Source organism: Trachymyrmex septentrionalis, unplaced genomic scaffold (assembly GCF_001594115.1).
Source record: "Trachymyrmex septentrionalis isolate Tsep2-gDNA-1 unplaced genomic scaffold, Tsep1.0 scaffold54, whole genome shotgun sequence".
NCBI classification, from domain to species: domain Eukaryota; kingdom Metazoa; phylum Arthropoda; class Insecta; order Hymenoptera; family Formicidae; genus Trachymyrmex; species Trachymyrmex septentrionalis.
The window spans coordinates 790,761-804,236 of NW_017305715.1; the positions used below are offsets into that span (position 1 = coordinate 790,761).

General features: G+C 33.2%; 1 protein-coding gene across 2 annotated transcripts in view; it reads left to right on the top strand.

Moving 5' to 3' along the window:
• The first annotated feature begins 4,396 nt into the window (after positions 1-4,396).
• The window catches only part of LOC108752113 (tyrosine-protein phosphatase corkscrew), a 24,197-nt gene continuing 15,117 nt past the window's right edge, over positions 4,397-13,476 (top strand). The window contains exons 1-4 of one of the 2 annotated variants that reach the window (XM_018492737.1): positions 4,397-4,646; positions 10,184-10,306; positions 10,428-10,622; positions 10,777-10,939. In XM_018492737.1, coding sequence (XP_018348239.1) covers positions 4,606-4,646; positions 10,184-10,306; positions 10,428-10,622; positions 10,777-10,939 — 522 coding nt within the window. In that variant the 5' untranslated portion in view covers positions 4,397-4,605. The remainder of the gene's footprint in view (positions 4,647-10,183; positions 10,307-10,427; positions 10,623-10,776; positions 10,940-13,476) is intronic. The other variant, XM_018492738.1, reaches the window with a different exon arrangement.

Below are 13,476 nucleotides of genomic sequence, written 5' to 3' on the forward strand. Positions count from 1 at the left end.
TGCATAAGAAAATATATTCATCAAAGTTCTTTGTTTCCTTCCTTTCCAAATAAAGAACTCTGATTGATTAGATTTCTTATGTCTTATGTGTTATTCGTTATGTAAAGCTGCTTTTTCATGCGAGCGTTGAAAAGCTGGCGTTATCTCCACTCCGTCACAATTCAAATCCAGCTTCATTAACCAATGAAGTTATAAATATTCTAATAAATTTGATCACTTTCGTAATTTTCACCTCGTTTCAAGAATCGTAAAAAGCTCCCAGAAGCTAAAAATTGACGACTGTGATTGGTTAATTTTTAGCTTCTGACTTCTGATTTATGACTAATGGCTTATCGTAGAAGGCCCATACGAATCAATCGCTCGGTAAGTAGGTTGTATTCCGAAACCTATCGAAAAAAAGTGTTGCAATCTTTTAGTCTATGACTGTATATGGCTGCGTTTAGTGCACAGACTTCTATATATACTGCTTCTATAGACTGCTAACGCCTTAGAACAAGTTTATGTGAAATGAACCCCGAAATTGTATGGTAGTTCTGCGCATGCGTCACAAATAAAATAGTCTAAAATAAAAGAATCTAAAAGAATGCAGTATGGCTGTGTTTTGCATTAACTGTTTATATGCTAAACGTACAACCTTATGAAAGTGGTATGATCTTATGCGAAAAATTTTGTTTTTTTTTGGAAGAGAAAGAATTTAAGTAAAAAGGTATTGGAAAGAAAATTTTATATTAGTAAACGTGTATAAAAGATGCAATCTTATTCAATTTCTTATAAATTAGAATAATTTATAATAACTGGATTATAAAAATAAGTATTTGGTAGTTTTAATACTGTTAAATTAGGTTAACCTGTCAAAATAGTGTGCTGATGTGTGCGCATGTACAGATATACGTCACGTGGTCACGCAAAACGGTTCTCGGCACATGCGTATAATGTTACATCAAACTGGGATTACAAAAAATCACTTTTTCAAACAAGTTAGCAGTTTAGTAGTATATAGAAGTCTGTGGTTGAGTGCGTTCTATTGATTCTGTTTCACAATAGTAAGAGGCGGACGTGTTTTGTCCCGCCTCAAGTATTGTATCATTTTTGAAAAGCATTGCCGGCTTTAACTGTGCCTAGTACGACTGGACAAGTGAATCTCGTTAAGAGAACCAAGGCCAACTAAAAACGAAGAAGAAGGTTCTGTTTCACGCATGATCCATTATCACATGCATCCCATATGTATTGTGTACAGAGAAGAAGACAGTTTATAGGAGCTGTTTTAAATATAAAAAAATAGATAAAATAAAGTAATGTTATGTTACGTGCAGTATTAATTAATGCAGTAATAATGTGACTACATTATTATTTATAAGGAATTACATTTTCTATTCGACCCTGGATTTTTTAAATATTAACATAGCAGATGCTCACGTAATTAGCGACACGGAGATCAAAGGTGTCGACACGAAGTGTCTCTAGTAGACTGTATTTAGCAATTACGCTTAGATAACTCTAAGCTATAGGTTACATCACGTATATTATACTAAAAATGCATTCTAGAGTTATCTAGGCGTAATTCTTGAACGCAGCCCTAGTTATACTGTGGATCTGCATCTCATGGGAGTCCACCCTGTATGTTTTTCATTCGATGACACAAGTCGATGCAAGTCGACACAAGTGTCATTCTGTGCAAGCATTCTCTGAAGCCACGACCAATCAGGCAATCACGTTCCGCAGAAATCATGTATTTCAATGTATCCAATATCTAATAGGTTGAAAGTCTTATTCCTTATTTCTAATTGTTTATTCCTTCTATTGGCTGCATCTTAATGTCTCCGGCACATCAGCGCGATGTTCGTCGCACACGACATCCAATGAGTGTACAGCTTTATCGATGTTTTCATTCTAAAGGTATACTCTCATTGGATATCGCGTGTTGCGCGAGACAAATATCGCACTGGTGTGCCGGAGTTAGGAATAGGATATCGCTCTGAAAATATCGAAATTTAATATTGAAATGTATCAGCGGCCCGTATATTGATGCAGCCAAATATCGCCTGACAAAATAGCAATATAAACCCGTATTCATAATCCTTCCTTGAGGAATGAAAATTCCTTGTTCCTTATTTCACGTTTCATAAACTTTCCTTGACCAAACAAGGAACCTTATTAGCTTCCTTTTCTCAAGGAAGATTACGAATTTCTTTGACGAGGAAGTGCAGCCTTTATAACCTATCAAACCACCAAATTTAGTTCGTCACCTGGTCTTTTTATTTTCTATTTATTTTCGATAGCTTTTAATTTAGATTTGTTCGCATTGATAATTATTTTCGATAGTTTTTTTTTTTTAAATGAACTGTGTCAAAAGTATTTTCTCTTTCTTCGTATAATAAGCATTATGACTCCAATTGGAAGCACTGACGCATATTAAAACCGTTATACACTGATTTAATTTAAGTATAAAAATTAAAACTTTAAATACAAAGCGCCTTCCCGGTCCGAGTGTTAAGATGTTGAACTACTATCTAATGTACATTCAATTAAATTGAATTAATATTTCAGAAATAAATTGAGAGCCGATGAAATTATCGGATTCACACAATCAATCTGAAACAAATAATCCCCCCAAATTCTCCCAAATCTTAAAAAACTGTAATAAACTTATTGCGAAAAATATTGCCTCGGCCGGGAGTCGAACCCGGATCTCTTGCATTCCGTGCGAGCGTCCTGAGCTTATTCGTAATTCATGATATTAGGTTTGCATGTACTATATATTATGACATGCTGCCTTCAGTAAGTTATTAAAATCCCTGAAATATTCCTTTCTCCGGGAAGGCAGACTTGAGATCCATTTATGAAACAATGAGGCCTTGGAGAATCGAGGAATCTTTCATGGAGGTTTTCCCCCCATCCTTAAAATAAGGAAGGACTATGAATACGGGTGATAGACTAATATCGATATACAATATAGTTTTTTTTAACAAAAAAAAATTATAGATTTATTTGCGTTGCACTCCAATACGCTCAAACATGTTCTTATCATTTCAACACGTCGTTTGAGTGAGCACGAGTATGTCAGAGCACGCATGTCTAGATGAATAGAAGAATCTTAATACGAGATCTAAAAGTGCAATCAAAATCGGCACTTTTCGAAACACTTTTCGAAAAATATACTACCCGAGATAATGTAAGCTGAAACGAAATACGCGGTAAACGAAATACTTGAAGAAGTTGAAGATCTACCTGTTTACTATACAAGGTACGTGGCATTGAAAATCGGAGGCGTCCGTTTGCTCTTTTACCTCGAAAATCGTTCGGCAACTCGCATCTTTCTGCTACATGTCATCTCATCTGCGTTCGATATTAACATTTCTAGAGCCAATCGAGTTGCTTGATCCACTCCGGATTCAAAGACCGAACTTGCAGAGCTAATGCAGAGTTTTGTGCCTAAATTAAATCTATAACCTGTATATTTATAATAATGTCATTAAATAGAAATTGATGGAGTACATTATGTACAATATATTTAATGAGCAAAGTAAGTTTTTAATTCTTTTCCTCTTTATAATATATTAAAGACACTAACGAATAAATCAAGTGATATAACTTATAAATTGCAGAAATTTATTTTGCAGTGTAGTTTTCTCTCTGATAACAATCTATTTATATGAGACTATTATCAGTTTCTACTGTAGTAAAGCAAAAGAAATTTTCAATTAATAGAGTATTTTTTAATTTAATTCAATTTAAATAAATGTTAGTTCAACATCTTAACACTCGGAACTGTAAGGCGCTTCGTATTTAAAGTTCGAGTATTTTTTATTTATTCATAAAAATAAACCATTTCATTTTGTAATTTAACCTTAAAAGACAGTTTACAGCTCTGTAGCGTTTGGAATTAATTCTTGGCACTCGGATTGTTCGAAGATCACGTGATCAGGCTGGCCATCTGCTAGCTCGCATATCAGATTTACATTGTCGAACGCACCTATAAACTTATCGATCTTTCGAAAATGCCGGTTGTCGCAATAATATGCTACTGTCAGCGCCTGTGTATTAACCACGCAATACAAATGCGAGTCTCTGATTGGTCGCTTGAGTTGCAACACATGCGACATAATCGACGCAAGTCGGCGTTATCGAAAAATCGAGGATTTGCGATTGAAAAAAATTCGAGAGAGAAAGAGAGAGAAGTTTCACTTATATCGAATATTTGAACCGATATAATACAAATTCAATATCAATTTTGAAAATATCGGAGGCTGGAATATCGATTAGAAATATCCTTATATTGACTGAGAAGATATCGATATTTCGATATATCGATAGTATATCGCCATTTTTAGCCAGAGCCATGAGTCTATTGAACGCGACTTATCTATGCACATCGAGCACGATTAAAGCTTTTTTTGTTTTCACACAAGCTGGTTAGCTGGTAGACAGAGTAGGCTGGACGTTATTCAGACAGTGTACATGTGTTGGCATTGTAACGTATCACTCTCGATCTGATGAGCTGATGTACGATCGGAAAGCTGCCAACTGCTAAGTGTCCCATGATCTAATTCAATACGAGCCGCGTGCGTTTTAACGAGTCACTCGAATAATTTATTGATAATTGACATGAGTCGTCCAAATAATTCCAACATGGTAGTATCTCGCAGGTGAGACATTTGCCGCGTATGAGAAACGTGTAATTTTGCGGCTGCGAGACTGTGCGAATCTGTCGCGATTTGAGCTCTCGTACCTCCTTGTAAAAGTGATACTTGCAAAAGCATTGTAAGCAATCGTTCTGATACAACGGTATAAACAAGCGCGATCTCGAATGCAATCTGATCCTTGGTCGCGGGCGCGATAGATTAATGATTCAATCGCGATCTCACAATTTCAAATGCTGTCCTGCGTGTTTCATTCTTATTGGTTCATGCATGCTAATTACGAGAGTAAAGAATAACAATTGCGTTTTGCGTTTTTTTTATGAGAGAATGATGCAAGTGAAAATCTATACAAAGGAACGAATTGTCACCACCTGGTTGTATAGTGCAGGTGCAGCATTTGTATGTTTGTTATCATTTTTTATACGATTTATTATACTCGTTGCTTTTGTTCAATCTGCTGTATGCATTCTGATTGTACTATGAGTCAGTATACATACTGACTGAGTACTATGTAGTCAGTAGTCATCTAATATATTCTAATAGACTTTATAATAAGTAATTATCTAAGTTTTAAATCTTAAGCTATAAGTAATTGATCAATTACAATCAAATCTCTATGAATCAGAAGAATAATCGGCTAAAATTAAACAATTTCTTATGACTTCAGATTTAAAGATTAGGTGATGGCTGGGACAATCCCCATTAGTGGTGAATTGGTTAAGTTGATCAACAGCCAACTTACTGTACAACTGTCTGACTAATTGTAAGTGACTACCGAGTTTCTTAAGACTGGTCAAATTCAACTTTATTTCTTCCCATTACTAGAGTTCTATAATGAGTTGGTAATCGGTAATCAAAAGTCTTAAATACTATGATGGTGACTATGATTTTTTATCTATAAATTATTAATCGTAGTCGACAGCAAGTCATTTAGCTTGACTAACTCGGGAGGAATAAAGTTGGCCAGTTTTAAGAAAATCGCTTGTATTAGTTGTACAAGTTGGCTGTTGGCTAATTTTATCGATTCATTGATAAAGATTTGGGACCATAGGAGTCTACCGACTCATTATGAATGTAGAAATAGAGCATTAAGGCCTCAGTACAAAGATGATTGTAATTGAGTCGTGAAACATGAATTATAGTCATAGGTTTTTTGTAGTAGACAGTGTTTGATCAACCTATGACTTACAAAACAACTATGACTTAGGTTTCACAATTCAGTTATGGTCATCTTTGTGCTTAGGTCCTAATGCCTAGTTCAGACTGAATGTAGCAAGCATCAAGCAGTAGAGCAGCAATCAACCAGCAAGGCGATATTTTTTATGCCACTGTACATTTTGCCTCGCTGATTGATTGCTGCTCTACTGCTTGATGCTTACTGTGAATAGTCTGAACTATAGGCGTAACTTGTTAGAACGATAATGATATTGTTATCGTTATAACAAGTTACAGAATCGTAGCCTTAGATCTTTATTCTATATAATGGGCTTTCTATAAAATGGGCCTTCTATAAAATAAGCTATTACATAATCTTTAAATCTTAGGTCATAAGAAATTGATTAATTGTAGTCTATTATTGTTCTTCTCACATTGGACTATGATTAATCAATTTTTTTTTGCTTTTAAAACTTACATTATAAAGCTTAGATAATGGTTTATTATAAAGAGCCTATTAGCAACAGTTAGATATCGTTATATTGTTGTTGCGTAGTTTTTTTACCATATATAATATTTATGCAATGACAACATAATGATACCAAACTATTGTTAAGATGTTGCAGAATTGGGACAACTCAGAAGGTATAACAAAGGCCTTAAAAAAAGTTTTTTTTGTCAATTTTTTTTTAACTGTAAGTTAGAAAAAATATGAATTGGTATATCAATTGGGCACACTTTGAAGACATTTTAAGAATTTTTACATCAAAATATAAATATATAATGATACACAGCATTGTAGACCTCCATGTTCAAAAAACATGGTTCATCGGCGTAGAGAACTCAAGTAATTACTATTCGTTTTATGAAGCTATTGTTCAAAGCTAAGGTCGATTGATCGAAAATTGTTCGAGTTATAGACACTGCCAGTTGAAAAAAAATAGTTTTGAGAAAAACGCGTTTAAAATACTATACTGCACGTTTCAATATTGCATATTTAGCACTGTGCACCTGTTTCTTAACAAACTCACATAACTTGAGTAATACTTCGAATTTTATAAAAATCTTTCAGGATTTTTAAGACATTAATTTTCCGAACAAAATTTTTTTGATTTTTTGAAAATTTTAATCTGTTATATCCCCTTACTTAAATACACTGCTATTGACCAATTGAGTATAATTAATCTTAAAGCCGTTATTATCAGGGAATGGAAAGTTACTTTTTAAAAGTAACAAGTTGTTCGTCACCGAGTAGAAAAAGTAACAAATTACCGTTATTAATTACCGATTTTTAAAAGTAATACGTTACAATTACCGTTACTTGAGAAAGTAATTTTTCGTTTTTTCTCCGTTATTTTTTTTTAAATCTACGACTGCTAATCACAGCGGCCAGGCCTAGGGGCTTCTCTAGTCTCAAGCACTATGCACTGTAAAAAATTATGTAAAATTACAATTATTATAGTGGATCATTTTGAGACCCACTATAATAATTGTAAACATCCACACGTTTGTAAATTTGCAATATGCAAATAAAAATAATTTCTTGATTTGTGACTAAGCAGATTGTGGAAGTACAATTACAGTGTGTATGTGTAGTTACAAGAACGATAATATGACAATACATTTCGCATTATATATTATTATACATTTAATAGCAATACGCGAAAAATTTCTGTTATATTATATAATATTACTAAAATTTGGATGATTACAGAAAATATTTAAAATATTCTGCTATTATATAATTTTCAATATAAGATATATTTACACAATAAAACTTATACAATAAAATTTAATTTTTGTGGGCTTACATAATTTCTGTAAAATTGTATGATTTTTTTATATATAATATACAGGACTAATCATGTAATTTATTTTACATCTATTATGTAAAGAAATTTTTTTACATATATAATATTTGTAAGTAGCTTGTGTCCAAAATCATGTGCAAAGTAACGATAAAAATAACTGTAAAATTAGTTACCGTTATCAAAAAAATTTAACTTTGTTACCGTTATCAAAGAAAAAAAGTAACAGTAAAATTACCAAAAAAGTAACTATAACTTCGTTACAAGTAACGAGTTATTTCCATTCCCTGGTTATTATTACTAACAATTAAAGATTAAGGCTTTATATGCAAGATGTTTTTAATATATGATGTTTTCAATGTGTAAAAAGTATATTGACTAATTCGGTTTCTTGGATTCGATCACTTGCGTTACGCCAAATCAGTGCATACTAAAAAGCTGGTGTACATAAAATTAGCAAAGTTGAATGTAAAAATATATAAATATTTCAAATGATTAACTATCTATTAATGATATTTAAGTTGATTATATTATATTACTGCATTGAGATATTTTTTATATAAAGCTTTTAATATAACACTCGATCCAGCATAGTGCGAGTGATTTTCAATCGAATTTACCATAAATTTATAAAGTGCATTTATGTGGTATATTTAGAGAGCCACAATCAGTGCTATATTTGTATTAATGGATGCGTTCAAGTCAGACAAAGCTGTTAGTCTGCTCGCCGAGCGAATGAATGGGCATGTTCAAGCTGGCAAAACGGCTAGTTTGCTCGCTAAGCACATGAACATGATTGGTTGTTACTTATAGATCCAATCAATTCCACAGTCAATCGTTCAGCAAATAGACTAGCAGCTTTGTTCGACTTGAACGTAGCTGCGAAAGAAAAAATCAGTTTTGCAATTATTATAAAATTCTTTAATACCAGGTGTACAAGTATGAAATGCGGATTTGAGAAAACAGATGGCGCATCAATGCAGTGTGTGGCAATGCCATTTTGAAGTGCCATCAACAAGTGTCAGACGCGCATAAATGATAAATTGAAAAAGTGTTTGCATAGTGTTGTGTTGCTGTATTCGATATGTCGAAATTTATACCAAACAAAGAGCATTCGCGGACAGCATTAATTTTTTGTTTTCATTTGAAGAAAACTGCTGCTGAATCATACCGATTACTTTGAGAAGCTTATGGTGAACATGCTCCATCGCAAGATACGTGTGAACGATGGTTTCGGCGTTTTAAAAGTGGTGACTTTGATGTTGCAGACAAGGAATACGGAAAACCGCCAAAAAGGTACGAAGATGTGGAATTGCAAGCATTGTTGGATGAAGATGATTCACAAACACAAAAACAACTCGCAGAGCAATTGAGCGTTTGTTAACAAGCTGTTTCCAATCGCCTACGAGAGATGGGAAAGATTCAGAAGACTGGAAGATGGGTACCGCATGAATTGGACGGCAGGCAGATGGAGAGGCGCAAAAACACATGTGAAATTTTGCTTGCACGATACAAAAGGAAGTCGTTTTTGCATCGTATCGTTAGTGGGGATGAAAAGTGGATTTATTTTGAGAATCCCAAGCGCAAAAAATCATGGGTAGACCCAGGCGCACCATCCACATCGACCGCAAGACCGAATCGCTTTGGCAGAAAGACGATGCTCTGTGTTTGGTGGGACCAGAAGGGTGTGGTCTATTATGAGCTGTTAAAACCTGGTGAAACGGTTAATGCTGGACGCTACCAACAACAATTGATCGATTTGAACCGTTCGCTGCTTGAAAAAAGACCAGAATACCAAAAGAGACAACACAAAGTCATTTTTCTTCATGACAATGCTCCATCACATACGGCAAAACCGGTTCGCGACACGTTGGAAGCACTCAGCTGGGAAGTTCTACCCCATGCGGCTTACTCACCAGACTTGGCTCCTTCCGATTACCACTTGTTTGCATCGATGGGTCACGCACTTGCTGAGCAGCGCTTTGGTTCGTACGAAGATGTGAAAAAATGGCTCGATGAATGGTTCGCGGCAAAGGGGGAAGATTTTTACTGGCGTGGTATCCACAAATTGCCCGAAAGATGGGAAAAATGTGTAACTAGCAATGGAGCATACTTTGAATAAAGCTCTTTTTATCATTCTTCCGAATTTAACGTGGTTTTTTTTTTAAATCCGCATTTCATACTTGTACACCTAGTATGATTGGTTTTACTCTTAGTTTCTCACTGGATCTCTAAATGTATAAATCAATCATATTAAAGAATCTTATTATACAACAGTTGTAAAGCTGTTTTTTTGCTGAATGCAGCTATTCTATCTTCATCGTTTATTAGATGTAAAACAAGGATAGAATAACATAAATAACACTAATATCTTTCTGAACATACCCATGGATTTATTGATACAAGTGTACTTAGGATCTCTTTTATCAACCTCAATTAAGCTAACCCACGGTTATATGAGTAAATGAGTCTTATTTTGAATAAATAAACCCTTTTTTAACAGAGAATTGTACAATTAATTTTTAGTACCAAATATATGTAATAGAAGTAATATTAATACAGATAACGTTCCACTTGCAGATGGTTTCACCCCAATATTACAGGTTTAGAAGCGGAACATTTGTTAATGGAACGAGGAGTTGACAGTTCATTTTTAGCACGACCAAGTTCTTCAAATCCTGGTGACTTTACATTGTCTGTTAGGTGAATACAAAACTATATTCAAATTATATCACTATATAAATTAATTGTAAATCATGTAAATATATTAATTTAATCGTAATTTAATAGTAATCGGATACTTTTTTATTTTCATTATTTTCAGACGGAACGGTGAAGTGACTCATATTAAAATAAAAAATGCAGGAGACTTCTATGATCTTTATGGTGGTGAAAAATTTGCTACTCTTTCTGAATTGGTACAATTTTACATGGAAAATGATGGACAGTTACGCGAAAAAAATGGTGAAATTATTGAGCTTAAACATCCTCTCAATTGTGCTGATCCTACGACTGAAAGGTACAAATTATAATTGTTTATGAGAAAATGTTTTTATACAATATTTATATAATGTTGGATCTTTTTATTCCTTTTTAAAAAAATTGATATTTGTTAATATTATTTTAAGTTATTGTATAGTATATCATATAGTAATAGTCAAATGCTATTAAAGGTGGTTCCATGGCCATTTGTCAGCGAAAGAAGCAGAACGGTTAATGCTGGAACGTGGGAAAAATGGATCTTTCTTGGTGCGTGAGTCTCAAAGTAAACCTGGTGATTTTGTACTATCAGTACGGACTGATGATCGTGTTACGCACGTTATGATACGATCTCAGGTTAGATTATATAATATATAATAATATTTTATATACAACCAAAAATAGAAACCAACAGGGTGAATGAGAGTACCAACAGGTCACAGTTATTACGCAAAGTAATAAAGTAAAAAAAATTGCTCTATTCTACAGTTTACGATGTAATCCAAACAATTTGTTTTTGACTCACTTTGGAGCAAATACCTTTTCAGCAAATACAAAATCTGTGCGTGCTTGCGTGCCCTTTGCATATCAAAAATAAGTTACCAACAAATTGTCAGATTCAGATCAATTGTCAACTGATATAATCAGCTTTTTTTGCGTAACTGTTTTTGAATGTTGGAAAATGTTTATGTTTACCCAAATTTGAGTGAATTGTAACAATTTTATATACAGGATGTTTGATAATTAACAGTAAAACTCTTGTATAGGGATAGAATGAATTAAAATGAGAAGAAAAGTCCTATACATTTTGCATTTTTCACACTAGTTAACGAATTATTAATTTATAAAAATAACTAAATTTGCTATCGGGTTATCGCCAAATGTAAGCGTGCGACGAGGTAAACCCGCCTAGCAAGACGTGCGTTCGCCATCGCTAGACACATTAATGCCAATATCACTTGTCTTATCTCGCCGCGCGCTTGTATTTGGCGGTAGTCCGAGCCAATTTGACTATTTTTATAAATTAGTAATTCGTTAACTAATGCGAACAATGCAAAATGGTAGAGGACTTTTCTACTATGTGCGTGCGTGTGTGCATCCGTGCATGCATGCGTGCGTGCGTTAAACAAGTTCCCCGAATGGGAAGCAAAGGAACTTGTGTTTAAAACGCACAACTGACCAAAGATTACCAAATGTTTTTGTCTGACCCGTCACATGCAATATGCTAACATATGACAAAACTCTCCCTCTTCCCCGTGGGGTTTTATTTTATTCAGTAATTTTACTTGATCGCTTCCCTGAGTTGATTTCTTCAAAAATCAACAAGGATATTACCTTGTTGAAGGTACCTACCCTATTCCTAAACTACTTCCTTATCAAATTTGGAGAAAATCGGTTAAACCGTTTGCGACATTTCGTGATACTACACATGACATTTGAAAATTACTGATATGTCGTCTTTGTCAAATTTCATTAATTTTATTTCTCCTCTCCCCCCTCCATGTTAGTTTCTAGACTTAGAAGAAACATATTTTTATATTCTGTAAAGTACTTTTAACAATGATTCATGCATATTTTATTTTTCGGATGGGAAAATCTTTTTATCTACTCTTTATGATTTCTTCTTATTTAAATTTGCCTGTTTCAATTGTTCTACTTACAAGGTTGCTACAGACCTGGAAAAGTCAGCGAAATTAAAATTGGTCATGAAAAACCAGGAAAAATATTAGAATTTGGAACTTGCTCGTAATTCTCTTAAACTGCTCCTATGCCAAATAATTTTTATAATTTTTAAAATATATCTAATGTTTATAGTCAAATACGTTCAAGATTTGTGCACTTTAAACGATTTTAAAAAATAATTAAAATTTATATTTTATTCAGTAATTTTATTTGATCGCTGTCTTTCATAATTGCATAATTTCTTTTTTCCAATACTAATTTATTTTTTGTTGGCTTGAATTTGCCCCTAAAATTTTATTATGCTACTAAGCTTCTTTTGCATTTTTAATAATATAAGCTAGCTCTTTTATATCCTTTTTCAATCCTTGATTCTAATGTTAAAATTTTTTACATATTTTATAATGTTAAAATTTGTACATATTTTATAATGTTAAAATTTTTACATATTTTATATTGGTCATCGTGGAAATTTCCCATTTTTATCTGGAAAACCTGGAAAAATTAAGGAATTTTAAAATTCCTGTGGTAATTCTGAATTTATTATAATTTAAACTTTACCTAGTATAAATATTCATTATTTGCATATTGCACATTTAGGAGATATTTACCAAAAAAGTGTGAAAAATCGCTTTGTTCTCGAAATGATCACAAAAACATAATAAAAAAAATTCTATTATTTGAAAGTATTGATTGTACAACCTCCGACGAAAATAAAAAAATAAAATTGTTTATAATCAGCTTTCTTTTTGATAATGAACCTTATTTCGATAAAATGGATACTTTCTGAGATATTTTTGAAAAACCGCATTTTTGATGAGTTTTTTGAACCTAGCAAGTTTTCCAAGTTCGCTGGTGGTCAAGACTTTTAGTATGTTGTATGTATAATACGTCATTTTGAACAACTTTTCGCAAACAAATCATTTATGACAATTTTGCCTCTAAAAAAATCTAATTTTCCTGAGTTATAGCTTATTTCCTCGCATGAAGGCATAAGCTAATCAAAAGAAACAATTGCTAATTTCATAGTTATTTGTCAAGCGTCAAATTGTATGCATCAAAGCAAGTATAGCAACATGCATGTATGCACGCAAGAAATTGAGCACCGTGTGATTCCATCATTAATAATTTGCTTTATTATTATGACAGACTATTTATAGCACTGGCCACTTTAGGATTCTCATAATATAGTATGAATTATATTTTAGCAATAA